We start from the raw sequence: 16,437 nt of genomic DNA, 5'->3' as shown, positions 1-16,437 counted from the left end.
TTTGTTCCTGTCCTTTGGACTGGAGGGTGGTGGCAGAGCGAATTCTGGCCAATTTGGAGTCATGAGTCACCTAAACACCATGCCACCAAAGCATCCAAAAGCAGCTTCTTTTGTCCCATATGTTTAAGGCCTTTGTTTCTTATCAGTGCAGGCTGTGTGAGGCATAGCTAGTTAGAGCCTTGGGCTCTTTCACACTGCACAATGATGGGACTATGATCCCCCTTCAACAACTCAGGGATCATTAAAAAGAAGTATCAGAATTAAACTATATGTCATACATTACTTTAGGCTTTGCCCTCATAATCCCAGACATGTAAACAATATTTACTCAGTAGGGATACTCCCTATGTGAAACCTGAAAAATCATTGTCTACACAGGAAACAGCATTGTCTGCATGGAAAATGATACTTCAAGATGCAAAATACCACAATTGGGGATTCAGTTTATGTAAAAATCACACATGGGTAATTTGTACAGAAAACAATATTTTCTGCACAGAAATTAATATTTCCATATTGAAATATTATTTTCCATGAAACCAGCTCCACCTGCTGAAATGCTCTTTTTCACACATTCATTAAAAGTACAGGAGCCCTGCCCACTTTTTCAATGTCAATCTAACATCCAGTACCAGTGGAAGTGACAAAACATCTACCATCCCATCAGAACTTGGATATGTCATTTGGGACTAATTCCTAGAAGACCGCAGGCATTGGCACTGGTCATGCTGGCTCCAATGATTCTGAAAACTGAAGGAGGAGGAGTTGAAATTTTCCAAGTGCAAAAATAACTTTTCCATGTTGAAAACATCCAAAATAATAATAATTATAACTTTCCCAAACTCTACATCCCATGACTTCAGAACTAGCAGGACAGCTTGGTGCAAGCCTTAAATACAACATAAGAAGACAGAGTTTCAAGCCCATCACAAGCACATGCTATACAGGTTGTTTGGGGAATGAATTGGGGTGAGTAAGTCTGTTGTGTCCTTTTTATTCCTATTTCCACATTTTTCCATCCTAGTTCTGTGTTAATTTAAAATTATATATATGTATATTTATGCACTTTTGTGTTAATTTTTTAAGAGACACATTATGTTAATTTTTAAGAGACACATTAGCCCATTGAGTAAAGTAAATTTGTGCTCATGTTATAACTGTACATAATGTTTTTGGTATTTTTTCCAAATATGTATATGTTGCCAAATATTGCTGGTTTTTACACTTTCATGGAACATTTTTAAAGTCCAAAATGTATAGATATCCAATTATGAATTATAACCAATTCCATGTTCAGTCCAGAAGTTACAGAATCAAATAAATATTTTTAAAAAATAAATAAAGAAGAGTGAACTTCTTGCAAATCCCTAAACCAAATAGGGCCTTTTATAGGGCCTGTCTACTCTATAGAATTAAAATGATCTGGATGTCATTCCTTCTTATCAAAGTATCTTGGGAACTGTTCGTCAGGGGAGCGCAGTAAAAGGTTCTAACAGAATTGTAAGTACCTCAATAATCTACAAATGCCAGGATTCTCTAGGATGGGGTTATAAAAATGGTATCAAACTATTATAACTAAAGTCAGCTCTGCATACCCACAGTTTCTTTATCCACATATTCAACCATCCACAGCTTGAAAATATTAAATACATATGTATATTCCAAAATCCTTGATTTTACCATTTCACATAAGGGATATAATATTACTATGACATTGTATTTAATGGGACTTAAGCATCCACATATTTTGGTATCTATGTAGGGTCCTGAAATCAAACCCCACAGATACAAAGGGCCCACTGTATGAAGTGCAGATTATTGTTGTTGTGTGCCTTCAAGTTGTTTCTGATTTATGACAACCCTTAGGTAAATCTATCCCATGGTTTTCTTGGCAAGACTGGTTCAGAGAAAGGGTTGCCAATACTTTCCTCTAAGTCTGAAAGAGTGTGTCTTGTCCAAGATCAACCAGTGGGATTCCATGGCTGAGCAGGGATTCAAACCCTGATCTCCCAGAATCCTAGTCCAACACTCAGACCACTACTCCATGCTGGCTCACACACACACTATGGATTAATTATGCACATTCAGTCCCTTTGAAGCAAAAAGGAAGGAGGAGGGTAAGCCATGCCTGGAAGTTTAGGGGCTGTATAGGCCAGCATCAAAGGCTGGCATGGGGGCGGAGTGGGGGAGTGGCATCTGCATGAAGCATGGCCTGACTCCACCTCCATGCCAGCATGACATCACGTGCCCCACCACACAGCAGGTGGCATCAAGGCACTTCCCTGGCACTGAGTCCAGATGACCCAGCACCAAAGGAGCACAGAAAAGCCGCAGTGCTGGCGGCTATGGCTGCTTTTTGTATCTCCTTTTTGTGCTGTGGAAAGGCTAGATCGGGGCCATGGCATGCAGTTGCTGCTGCCCTGATCTGGTGAAGAAAAAGGTGGCTGCAGGCACTGAGCTCCTGAGAATTATCTGTTCTATAAATTCTTGGATTGTACCATCCATTTCACTTGTAAGCTGGTGACAGACCTGTACAGAAAGAAAAATCAGAAGCAGAGGAAATATGAAGAAAACATAGACAGGAAGGCTGTGTTTTGTTTTCATCTGTGTACCACCCCTCCCAAGCATGGTTAGCTAATTAAGACTTTGTTAGAAGCTTCATTCAACACTTGAAGGATTCCCCCCCAACCTTTTTCAAAAGGGGGCATTTTAAAATGAGGTCAGGATAGTAGGTTCCTGCCTACACAGAGGCCAGACAATCAGTTCTGTGCACAATCCTGTTCTGAAAAGCAGAGTATAATATATGCGAGACAAAAGGGACAATCAGTCAGCCCTGGGCAAACCTGGATTCCATTGAAATAGAGCAGGGCAAAAGCACACATATATACACCAAGGTTGATCCTTGACAGAAGGTTATTATGTGTGATGCAGCTGTGTACCACTCTTGCCCATGCACTCACCACTGAATTTATGTCTGTCTTCTCCCTACAGCAAGACATCAAAGCACACACATACACATATATCCAGAGAAAATACAAGTAATAAATGTGTATGCAAACATAGGCATAAGCTTAGCAGAGGGGAAAAACCAACATGATACTGACAACTCAAATTCACATCTGGTTAGCAGGCTTAGCATTTGGCTCAAACAAAGCTCCTCCTCAAATTGAACTGCAGATTCCACATAAAGTATCACTATTCAGCAGGCAAAAGAACAAAAGTACAAACTATGCAGCAAAGAACATGAAAATCTGGTTTATTTCTCAAATGTTCATAATGCTTAGATGTTGTGATTTCCTGTGGGGTGGGAGGTCCACAGGCAAACAGCTGGAGGATTGAGCAAAATCCTATATTCCTGATGGCACTATGGGAGACTATCTTCACATACATAAAAAGAAAGTTAGAATAATTTCACTACACAGTCATACAGAAAGCATAAGAAGAAATCCTCTACCAAATTAGACCACAAGTGCATCTAATTCTGCATTGTATACACCAGCCTTCCCCAGTCATGCTTGGTTGTACTCCAATAGATCATGAGGACCCCATGGTTGGAAAATCTAGCAAGTCACTCTTCTGTGTTTCAGTCAATGATTATCAACCCTACCTTGGGAGCTAAAATGGATGGCTCCAGCCCACCCTTTTGGGGTGGTCAGTTGAGCCCCCAAATAAGATTTCTGTCCTGCGCCACCCCCTCCCCCCCATTGACACTTCAGTTGAGCATTTAGAAATAAAGTTTAATCATGCAAAGAAAGGGGACAGGAAAAATTAATAAGAGAATGCAAACAGATGAAACAGATTCATTTTAGGTGTGAATGATTTTCTTGCACTGCTAGAAATTCAAGGACAGGAGGGAAATTTTGCTAGGAAGAACAGAATTCTTCTGAGGAAAGAAAGCCTTATCCCTTTTCCTTGTAGCTACTATGTGCTAGGGATTGAATATGGGACTTTCTGCATGCAAAACAAATGCTCTAACACTGAGCCATATTTCCTTTCTCCACATAGAGAAAGGGAAAAAACCAACACATATAGTTAACATAAATTTGGTGGTTACATTACTGATACAAATCTTCTTGGCATAAATCTATACAGTTCAAAATTATACCAAAAGGTATTTTGTAATCTCTGCCATGTGTCTGCTTAGGCGCACACATGTGCCTGTGGTTAGAACACTCTTCTTCATATGAAACAGTAGTGTTTCTACTGCCAACATTTCTTTCATTTGGTTCCATCAAAACCTGGATAAAACACCTTACAAATAATGGCATTACCTGTAACATGTTACTTGGGGGAGGGAGGTAATGAGGGCATAATAATGCTTAATTTTCATCACTGCCAAGAGTAATTTTTTTAAAAAATCACATAATCAATTTAGACACAAGGAGTTGCTAGTGTGTTACCAATACATTACTCATATAGCAACATGTAACTAGCAACAGCTAACAAGATTCTTTCAAGCACTAACACACTGGCTTTAAAAAGTAATGCCTTAAGTTTGAAAAATATTGGACTTGTTATTTTTAAACATTTTAACCCTGATTAAACTATTATGCAAAATGTTGCAAAAGTAAATATCAAATAAATAAAAGTACAGTGAAATAAAGTTACAGTGCAGCTTGTAGTGTATTATGAAAGGAGCTCATTTATCTAACAATTACCCTGAAGTGATAAATGGCATTTCCTGTTTTATAAACCAGTATAACCTTGTTACCATATATATTCAGTTTGTAATCCATCAAAGACTCTGGATCTCTTTTGGAATTGCTAATGTCTGGCTGATCCCTCATTTTCTATTTGTGGCTGTAAATGTGTCTTTCCAGTATACTTCTTCCGCAATGTTTCATTACACTGTCTGAGATTTATCTCAATTATGTTCCTGTGTTGGATCTCTAAACTGTACAAGACCTATTCCTGTTTGCACAGAGCTTTACTAACTACATTCAGCAAACCTTACACTGAAGTAAATGTACATAGAACAGCAGCCTTGGATGAGTAAATGTGAAACTTCTGAGTAAACATGAATAGGATTGTGGTACATGCCTGTCTATCCAGTCACCATCCAACCACTAAATCCCAAAAGCCTGGCTTAGCATAAATGCATAGAGAGCTAAGTGAGCATTAATTTTGCCTGAATAAGAAATTGTGGGCTTGGCTTTAAATGAACAAGACAACCCAAGAAAAGATAGGGTTTCCAATGTAAGCAGTATAATAAGGAATTCTAATCTTAAATGCGTCAGGGATTAACAAACTAAAAATAAAATAAAATGAATGTACTTTCCATCTCTCATGGTTGCAAAATAGCTTGAAAAAGGATCTGCAACCACAGAGTTGCAATAGGTCTGAGAAATTTCCTTTTCTCATTTAAAAGAGAAAGAAAGAGCAGCTGTGGGGTTTTCATCATGAGTTGCCCAATTTTAGTAGCTGTTAAGAAACATCTAAAATCATGAGGCAAACCCCTTTGGGAATTCAGGTGGGTTCAAAAGCTTTAAGGAAAAAGAGAGAGTGAAAGCACACATGCCTTGTCTTTTCCTTTTGATGTTTCTGCTGTTATGTACACTAAAGGAAAGCTGAACATTCTCTGTGGGCAAGATGCATGGGCACCAGATGTATATCTTGAGCTGTCTTGGCATACTGAACAAGAAAAGTGAGAAGTAGACCAAATTCAAGAAATCCACTTGCCAGCTGGGCAGGGGTGAGAAAGCTTTTGATCCTGGCTAGCAAGAATGCTCAAATAGGGAGGCTGCATTATAGCAGTTAAACTGGACTGGCAGGTCAACTTGGAATATGTTTTTGGGAATGGCCCTGTTCTCCAGTCCTGAATAATACCAGCAAGACTGTGGCATTTATCAGACGGGGTCTCTGCAGCTCAGATCCGGGGCTTCTGCTGATCGGGCGATTCACATTCACGTGATAACGAGAATGTATTTTCATACCTGGTCACTGTTCTGATGCCCTTCTGAACTGACGGGGAATTGAATCGAAGGAAGTCACGTGATGCGGATTCAGGCTAAGCGGAGTGAGTGCAAATTGTATATCCACACCAGTGCATACCATTGGGATTCAACGATTCGAATTGGGACCCTTGCACATGCTCAGTGGGGCCCTGAAAGCATCCTGAACCTTTGCACTTCCGGGGTTAAGAAGGGACTCTGGCTCCACTTTCATGCGAACGCTAGCCTCATATGAATGACAGCTGCATCTTTCTTCCTCCCTTCTAGTTTCCCATCCCTGGCAGCCAAATTCAAAGGGTCCTCCGTGTCAGAGCCCCGATCCATTTCAGCCACATCGACATCTATCCCAGTGGTCCCCAAACTGTGCCCTTTAAAGGATCCTGGACTTCAGCTCCCAGAAGCCTCAGCCATGTTGGCCAATAGCCTGGGATTCAGGGAGCTATATCTATATCTATATATATATCTACATCCATCCTCCTGTCATTCAGTTGCCTTCTCTTAGGTTGCATCCACACTGGGGAGATAATCCAATTTAACTCCAGTTTAACTGTCCTGGCTCAGTGCTATGGAATTCTGGGAACTGTAGTGTCCAGAGACATTGAGCCTTCTCTGCCAGAGAGCTCTGGTGCCTCAGCAAACTAATAACCTATATTATTATTGTTATTATTATTATTTTAAAATAATAAATTATTATTATTATTATTATAAAAATAAAGTTTTACTATTATGGGAGTTGGAGTTTGTTGTGGGGTCCTTGGCTCAAGGCTATGGAATTCTGGGAGTTCCATCTCTCCCTGCATCCTCATGTTTCATTTCCTTCACATCTATTTCAAAAACATTAGTATACATCCTTAGGATAGATGTACATGTGGATGAAATGGATGGGGGCTCTGACACAGAGGATCCCTTTGAATTTGACTGCCAGGGTGAGTGAGTGTGTGTGTGTGTGTGTGTGTGTATGAGATAGATGAGGAGATTGACAGGAGGATAGATGTACATGTGAATGAAATGGATGGGGCTCAGACACAGAGGATCCCTTTGAATTTGGCTGCTAGGGATATGTGTGTGTGTGTGTGTGTGTGTGTGAGAGAGAGAGAGAGAGAGAGAGGCAGGGAGGGAGGGAGAAAGCGCGCTGGCCAAAAAGTTGCAGCGAGGAAGGAGAGGGAAGCAGAGACAGAGCTCCAATGGAGCCCTGGTTGCCATGAAAGCGAAAAGGGCCACCGGAAGTACATGGGGCAAATTGCAGCAGGGTGTCATGGGAGATTTGCAACCTGGAGGTCTTGCGATGGTGTTCAGGAGCACAAGCAAACTGGGATTCCACACCAGACCAATTCTCAGTGAGATCGAACAGAGCCCCAATGCGAATCGCGTCAATCCACTTATTTAGCGCACTCGCCAAAACGCGCCAAAATGAGGAGCCAGGAAGGATTCAGTTCAGAAGTCCCGTGGAAGGGGCTCACATTTAAAACTACCAGGTATGAAAATACATTCTCATTATCACGTGAATGCGAATCGCCCGGATCTGAGCTGCAGAAGCCCCGGATCTAAGCTGCAAAGACCCCATCTGATAAATGCCTGTATGTCCTCTTCTTCCTTTTTCTAGGAATACTGCATATTTGACCAATGGGCTGAGTTGGAGCATGGCAACTTCATTTTCAGTTTTGCCCTACTGTAGCTCTCCATTTCTCTTTCTCTCCTTATTCACAGTTGTTCCCTTTCTGTCACATCATCCACATGAGGGTAAGCAGATCCCATGGCCTTTTCGGTAAGCTTCCTTCCCCCCCCCCCCACTTCTGTGTCCATTTCTCACCAGTTCTGTGAATGTGTTGCAAGACATGAATGGATGCATTAAGCGGTACAAGCTCTCATGGATTAAAGGTGCCTGTATACACATTTGCAATTGTATGCAATGGATGGATTTCCCACACTTTTAAAGGTTTGCAGGATGTCACTCATATTTTTTTATTTTGTCGAATGCATCACAAGTCCAGAAATAAACATATTTCTGATTTTAAAATGTGACCATTTCCATACTCAGTCTAGCAGAGGTGCAGATGGGGTAAATTTGCATAAGAAACTTGACAGAGTGAATTTCTCCCAGATTATCTTTTTCCTAGAACTCTGCAGCAGCAACTAAAGGATCTTTGAAAACTCATACTCCATCTCTCACCCTGAAATACATATTCCTTCTAAATATCTCCCAATTAACAATCTCCTGTGCTGCTCATTTCAACTGTAGGTAGATTTTTTTCAAGAGCAAGGAAGATTTGCTTTTGTAAATTGATTGACTGACTGGACAGAAGGTAGAAGGCAATTTAAAATCTATTTCTGGTCTGTCAACCATAATAAATAAATGGATGGATGGAATTTCAAATTTCCCTTTTAATAATCTCAGATTTTCTCCATTCTCCATCTCTACATGCAACTGGCTGCTCTCTCTCATTCCTTCTTTCCACACAAAAAGAAATTGAAAGGGGGGGGTCTTTGTTTTGTCCTGTGACGTTTGATTAAGAACAACTTCCACCAACCACACTACAGGGTTGTGAAGGTCAAATGCTTCAAGGAAGGAAGAAAAATCTGGAATAGATTTCTTTGGAAGAAAGAGAGAGTCTCCTATTCTGCCATTTGCCAAAAAAAAAAAAAAAAAAGCAGTGTAATGTTTAATGCTCAGCAACAGCCTGGCAGGGGACATGGACTTATGAGGAACAGTGCATGACTAGCACGTCTCCTTATTTCTGGGGGAATCATAAGCTGCCACTTGATGGGATGTCTGTGTCATTGGTATGAATGCACTAATACATAGCTGTCTGTTTTTTCTGCTGGTACATGTTGCTAGGTACATTTTGAGCACACATTTCCCAGTTTACATGTGAGAAATCTCAATACACCACAGATTCACATAAAAGAGAAAGGTTATGAAGGAAAACAAGGAACAATGAAATGAGATGATGATCTGGGTGTGACCTAAAGTGTGGAGAATAACACTGTTACTATAAAAGGCTCAAAGGGCACATGCAGAAGATACAGGCAACACAGATAGCTTTGTAAGGGATGAACAACACCATTCATATGTGTATGTGTTATTCAACTGTCCTGAAGCTTCCACAAGTTTGTGAATCTTGCTTTTCCTTTTATCTACTGACCAGCCCCTTGTTTGTATTTAGTTTTGCTCATCATTTGGGTTTGGTTTCATCTGTGCTGGCCACAGAAAGATCTGGCAATTCCTTCAAGAAAAGGCAAAAAGAACATTTCTGATCTTTTAGTGGCAAACACACAAGAGGATGGGCTGACATTTCAGATGAAAATAAGCAGTTCTAGGAGAACAGTTCCCTCCTCTTTTTCCCTCTTTACATAAGCCAAGGGTGATTGCTAAGAGATGACCCAGAGGAAGAAAGCTGCTCAGAGCTGCCAAACCACTTCCTGTGACTACATCTAGCGGCCCTATGTAAGTCATAGAGAGCTGGAACCTCAGATCGTCATACAAGGCAATCCCTCTGCCAGATGCAAAGACAGCTGAACAAAAGCATTGTGATCTGATTGTGTCTCTCCACGTGCACAAATAAAGTGAATATACACACATGAGTGGGGCATCCACTACCATACTCCTCTCCAAACTGCCAAACTGGCTGCTGTGCTGATTAGTGATGAGAAAAATGTTGGCAGATGGACACTTAGAAGCTGGGGGAAGAGGGAACAGAAGTATAAAACCTGAGGGGAGAGAACAGTCAGAGTGTAGGATTTGGCCCAGTCTTGGAAGACTGCCATAGAAGGCAACAGCAGAGGAATAAGGAAGGCCCTATAACCCATACAGCATATAAAGGCTTTCCAAAAGAAAGAGGGAGAAGATGAAGGAAACTTCAAAAGGTTTTGCCCCAGAATTTGGTCCCTAATCTCACGAGACAGTGAACCTAGCTCCTTCACTATCCAGAGCAGTTTTAAAGAACTAGGAGAGATTCATCTCTGTACTAGAAGAGGTTTAGTACAATAACATCCAAAATCCACAAAACAGCAATACTTTTATTGAGCAAATCAAAAGCCACGAGATTCATGATGCAAGCTCCACTGGCTTCTTCATCAGGCAAAAGTATTAAAAATCATACAGGAGAAAGAAAATGACAGTGTTAGAGTCACAGGCCTGCTGTCATATTTTTCATTCTTCTGTATGATTTTTAACAGCTTTTTCTGATGAAGAAGCCCGTATCATGTACTTTATGAATTTTGGTTGGCCCAATAAAAGTATCACTGTTTTGTGAATTTTAGATGTTATTGCACTTTGCTGTATGGCCAACATAGCTAATCCTGGATATGTTTTCTAGAAGGGGTTTGTCTGACACACCTGTAAAGACTCTGCTGTCAGTCAGGAGTTGAGGTGGAAAAGCTAGAAGCCCCCTGCCCTGCTAACTGAGCTTTGGAAAGTAATCACAGGACCGATACAAATGGGCATGAAGCACTGTGCTGGCACGGATTTTAGGGTTAGGGACCACGCACCAAACACTAACATGGTGCCATAACAATGGTGGCGCCCCATGTACACAGGCACTGCCAGTGTTATGAAAGTGCCACATGGCGTCCACATGTCACCATGCGAGTGGTGCACTCATTATGTCAGCCCTGCGGTGCAAAAAGAACTCATTTTTCTGGGTTCTTTTTCCTCCATAGGGAAGCAGTGCGATTTGGCAGCTGCAGATTGACTCTGGAGGAAATTAGTCTGCCGGCAGGCACTCTTTTCAGGTGGTCTGTCCCGCACCATAGCCAGAATCTACACAGATGCATGTGGCTTTGACCACACTGGGCTTGGCTGTGCTGAAACTGAAGAACGGAGCCTGATCCTGCCCAAATTTAACCTCCTTCAGATGGCTGATCCTGGTATAACATAAAGGCTGCTAGTCCAGCTGGGGAGAGCTTGGAAGACCTTAACACTATTCTGACCAGGTGAATGAATGAAGGGTGGGAAGGCTGGATTTTGAAATGGGTACTGATCTGTGGAAAATAAACATCTCCGAAGTAGAATTTGTGTGCCCCGTTGGTATACCATGAAGAGAGGGGATTAAGATATCCCATTCCCCATGACAGGAGAGGAAAACATTTAATAAATGCCTCATAGTGTATTTGAGGCTGGTGGAATGTATTCTGTAGTCCCACATCTGAAAGTTTTACTCTAAAGAAGAAATGAAAATATTCTGTTTAACACTGAAGAAAATAAGTTATCAAAGGAAAGCCTTCTTAGGTCGTTATCACATGACGAAAACTTCCAGTCTATTCCAAAATCATCCTGGAGTCAATCATGGGTATTCACATTAATGCGTGAGAGATTATCACACACAATTGCTGTCAATGCAGTCGTTCCAAGCCCTCTCCAAAGTGAACCCGGAATAGCTAAATTCGGTGAACTACGGAATTCACAAATCCTACTCCCAGGCTGAATCACAGTCAGTTCGAAGTTGTGATGGTGTGGAATGCATGTTTGCTTCAGTCCTGGTATCCCCCCCAACCAAGAAAGCTACTACAATTCCCATGAAACTTCGCTGCAATCTTACTTCTATTTTGCTTCCAGTAGTCCTTCCACTTCTAGTGCTGGTGGGTGGTGGGAAGCAGATGTTTCTGATGGTATGGGTGGAAAGCTAGTGGAAAATGCATATGTGCTCATTTTAACATGAACAGAGCAGTGTATGGTTTGTGCCTCCTGCCCCCCCCCAAAGATCTGAAAATGGGGGGTTTCCTTTGGGTAGTCATATTCTGATCTCCCTGGAAGTGTTGCCCAGCCAATGTGATGGGGAGGAAGGTGTCTTATTTTGCCAACACAAGTCATGTTTGCGATATCTATCTATCTATCTATCTATCTAGGAGCGATGTATGCATTTGCACATGCGCACGCATGCACATACACACATATATACATGCACTTTATTTATTTATTTATTTATTTATTTATATCCCACTCTTTTCCCAGGACTGGGACTCAGAGCGGCTTCACAGCAATTAAAAAACAAACAAACAAACAAAAAGTACAATTAAAACATTTAAAAAATAAATAGATAAATGACATGCATTAAACAGAATGATTAAACTAGTCCAACATTCCTGCCTGTTCTTATAGTGAATGCCTGTTTGAACAGGTAGTCTTCACCTGCTGTCGGAAAGCCATCAAGGAGGGAGCCGTTCTTATCTCCCTGGGCAGGGATTCCAGAATCTAGGGGCAGCCGCTGAGAAGGCCCTCTCTCGTGTCCCCACCAAACGTGTTTGTGAAGGTGTTGGGATGGAGAGAAGGGCTTCTCCAGAGGATCTCAGAGTCCGGGCAGGTTCATACCAGGAGAAACACATATGCATATGCTTCTGTTTCTTTGGCTGCATTGAGTGAAAACCATATCTACACAACTGGTAATTCACCAAACCAAATGTATCCTGCCCAAAGGTGTATACTGGCCCATCAGGAGCTCAGTAACCTATATTTGTCATAGCTCAAAAAACATAAAGAAGGTACTAAGATTTTTGTATATGCCCATTTCTTGTTGTGTGCCTTCAAGTCATTTCCAACTTATGGTGACCTTAAGATGAACCTACTACAGAGTTTTCTTGTCAGAGGAGGTTTACATTTGCCTTCCTCTGGGGCTGAGACAATGTCACTTGCCCAAGGCCACCCAGTGGGTTTTCTTGGCCGACCCTGATTTCCAAGTGCTGCAGGCTATATTTCAAAGGAGGGAGCTGGCAAAACCACCTCTGGGTATTCCTTGGCTAAGAAAATCTTATGAAATTCATGAGGTTGCCATAAGTTGACAGGTGACATGAAGACACATACACACACACTCCAGAGTTATAGTCCAACACTCAAACCTCTACGCTATACTGGCTCTCTGCATGTCCCCATGCTAGGAGGGAAATTGTGGGTGTTGCACTCTGACAAAGCAAGTCTTCCAAGGTCTTTGTTTGCTGCCTGTCTAGGATTGCAGAAATGGAGATAAGAGAATAGTCTAGAACCATTGATAAAATGCTTTCATGGGGAAGCTGCCATCTATTGACTTGGACAAACATTTTAACTCTATACTAGCTATACTGTCTACATTGACTGGTAGCATAATTAGGATGCCACAAGTGAAAAGGCCCCAACTCACATCCAAGACAACCAAATCTCCAACCCCAGGAGCATTCAAAGTAATATTTTGGCCAAGTAATGTGGTGGGAAGACAAGCTCATATATATCCTTTTTTAACATGGCTGTGAGGCTGTGTTTGCCTCCATGGTCATGGAGGTCTGCTCATGAATGTTCTTGCAGTTCAACACTGAGATCTCTTTATCCTCAATGCACTGGGCCAACAGTGTTGCTGTGGTCAGGCAAATGGGGAAAAAGTGCTACATCCCTCCACTCCAGCCATGCTTTTCCATAGATGCTATGCACATCTGTCAAATGAATTAAGTTCTGTATTGCAAACTGATGTGGGAAAACATGTTCCATGTTTGTTTGTTTTTTTACTGGAAGTATGTGAATGCATAAGAGAAAGAACACAAGAACAACATGATGTACTTTGGCAGCTCATGTCACTCTGTAACAGCAACATCTTATGCAGCAACATTTATATGAGTACATTTCCTTTCTGAGGCATTCCTTCCACAGAAATTGTAATGACTGTCCCCGCCATTATTAAATAAACTCTGAAATAATATTATTAAAGGAGCCCTTGCCCTGGAAAGTCTGCATTTTTTTTAAGCAGCCACATAAATCTAAACTTGGAATGTCATGTAGATGCAGAGGAGGAACAAAATCCTTTAACATTTCTCATTAAATGTACAGTGTCTAAGAACAAAAATCAGGGGAGGGGGATTGTACCCTTTCAGACGTGTCGACAATATGCCTTGTCACCCACTTCTAAGAAAGATATTTTGCTTCATCTCTGACCATCCACTTCAAAACCAAATTGACATTGCCACCTCCCACAGTCTGACACATCATATGCTCATCTGAGAAAAAATGACTATAGGCAAGAAAGAGGTAGGAGTTGCTAGTAAGAAATACAGGAAATTCTGTCAATTGCTCCCCCCACAACCTACCATTTTCCTACATCTTTGTCTTTCAAATAAGAAAATTATGGGAACCTTGCGTAATAAGAACATTACAGGAACCTTGGAGCAGAAGTTACAAAAGTTACTTTCTTGGACTACACTCCCTGAATCCTTCAGCTGGCTACAAGATTCTAGGACCTGTGGCTTAAAACAATAACTTTTCTGCCTTCTACTTGCAGTCCATCTTCTGAGCACATTTGCCTCCTCAGTTCACTGATTTCAACGGAGGTTCATGTTGCTGGACATCTTGAGGAAAAGAAATGCAAGACCTGGAAGGGCCACACCTGGAGCGGCAATCTTGAAACCTCCTTATTCCCCTTGCCCCAGTTTGAGGGTGTGAAAAGTATTCCCTCACTCTCTCAGGATCAAACTTATATCCTGGGAGTAAAGAGATCATCTTTCTCTCTTTGCCACACAGCAAAGCATTTCTTGCTGTTAGAAGCAAAAGCAACAAGCACTATTCAGCTCAGCTAAAGTAATTTAGTGTTTTACAGCTGTAAACCATGAATCTACCTTACTTCTTGGCAGTGGCCACAATAAACGTCATCTCTAGACCTACAAAGAAATAAAAAGGCTATTGTTATTACCATCTTGTCCAGAGCTCTCCAGATATTCTGTCAGATCGCAGCCGAAGATGTTAGTGGCTCCTTTCCTCTTGAGTTTCGGCTTTCCTCCCTTGTTCTTCATGAGTTAGTTCCAAAAAGAGGTCTGCCCCCCCCTCCCTTCCCCCCCCCCCCCTTAGTTTGCACCAGACAAGTGCAAAGCTCCCCCCTTGTCCCTCAGACCTTCGTTGCCTGTCTCCTGTTCCCAGTCAGCGACATTGAAAGACCAGAAGAACTTCCAGCTGGATGTATCCACATTAATCCTCTCCAGATGTTAAGCTGCTGTGGCTGATGCTGCTGTTGCAGAAGGGGGAGGTTGAGACAATGCAGAGAGCTCCAGTAGGCAGCAGCAGAGAGATCATAGCCCAAGTTCAGAAGGGTTTGCTTAAGAGGGAGGTGGCTGGTGGTAAACCAGTGTCTTCAGTGAAACTGGCAACAGAGGGCAGATGTTAGCTGGGGGGGGGGTCTCCCTTCTTACAGTTCGTCCCAGGAACCTCCAGAGTGAAATCAAGCTGGCAAGGAGAGTCAAGCAAAGTTGGATATTGCTGGATCAGCCAGAGTACAGATAAGACACGCCGAATCTTTTCTTCCACAAACTTGTAAAAAGAGAAGGAAAGAAAAAAGAAGGGGGAAAAAAACCCAAGTGATGGAAAAGAGAGAACCAGACGAGTCTATGAATCACTCATTTGTCAACTCCTCTTTTGGTGTATCCACCAAACAATGTTAGGAGAACAAGGAGTGAGTTTTGTACATTAATGCACTCTCTTGTGCTCTCCCCTTTCCCCTGTTTTTTAACAAATCCTGGGATTATCCAGCTCAGGAAATGCTGGAAGGAAGTTAGCTGGGGAGGGGGTGGAGGTTGGACATTTTGGCAGTAAAGTGTGTGTGTGTGTGTTAGAGAAATAAGAGTGGGGGAGAGGCAAAGAGAAGTGTTTCAGAACCAGGGGAAGGGAGGGAGGGGGATGTCCTGCCAGCTAAAAGATAACGGGACAGCCTGAAAGGAAATCATTTCACTGAGTAGGGGCCCGCAGCAGTTCACAGAGCTCTGATTTTTTTCCTTTTCCACAAATGGTCAGCTCTGAAAAAAGGTCCAGGGAGGGGCTGGAGGAGGAGGAAGGCGCATAACTGGTTTCAATAAATGCCCAACTCTGTTTATTGATTCATTTCCCAGAACACCTCTCAACCCAAACACATCTTTCTTTATACTTTGGACAGAGTGTTCCTTTCTCATCCATAAGTGGAGAGAGGAAGCATGCAAGGAAGGGTTGTGAAGGGAAAATGAAAAAGAAGCAAGATGATCCCACAGTCCAGTGCCCAAACAAACACACACATACTAACATGCATGTCATTCCTTCAGACCAGAAACTGATGTATTGAGTCCTGCATTTGAACTCTGGAATCAGCTTACAGTCTACCCCTCCTCAGCCTGGCTACAGAATAACAGTAATCAGTTTGCAAAAAGAAATCCACCCATCTCTAGGATGTATAAAAATAACTGCACAACTTTGTCTTCTATTTTATGGAAGGCTGCTGAAGCCATTGACCTGGGCTGGGCTGAATTTCATACTGGTGCAAGCACTGAAAGGAAAGGAAGCATTCTACTTTACAGAGTAGACCCACTGAATCCCTTATTGAATGGTGAGTCAAAATGTAGGAAAATCTTAGTCTAGTTGGGATTAATAAAAGGGTTCAGGCTTTTCTCTTGCATCCTTCTTTAAAAATTAACATCATGGCAGTTTACAAATCAACAAAATCACCAATTATCAAAATACTACTGTAAAAATGGTAAGAAAAACTGAAATATGCAGACAACATACTATTCTGATTCA

General features: G+C 41.8%; 1 protein-coding gene across 1 annotated transcript in view; it reads right to left on the bottom strand.

The window, feature by feature from the left end:
* ARHGAP31 (Rho GTPase activating protein 31) overlaps window positions 1-14,722 on the bottom strand; it is a 119,028-nt gene extending 104,306 nt beyond the window's left edge. The window contains exon 1 of the mRNA XM_042459746.1: window positions 14,594-14,722. Coding sequence (XP_042315680.1) covers window positions 14,594-14,693 — 100 coding nt within the window. The 5' untranslated portion in view covers window positions 14,694-14,722. The remainder of the gene's footprint in view (window positions 1-14,593) is intronic.
* Between the last annotated feature and the right edge of the window lie 1,715 nt (window positions 14,723-16,437).

The sequence above is a fragment of the Sceloporus undulatus genome, chromosome 3, assembly GCF_019175285.1.
Source record: "Sceloporus undulatus isolate JIND9_A2432 ecotype Alabama chromosome 3, SceUnd_v1.1, whole genome shotgun sequence".
Classification (NCBI taxonomy): domain Eukaryota; kingdom Metazoa; phylum Chordata; class Lepidosauria; order Squamata; family Phrynosomatidae; genus Sceloporus; species Sceloporus undulatus.
Note: the sequence above shows the minus strand (reverse complement) of the source record. Positions and strands in the feature narration are given on the sequence as shown.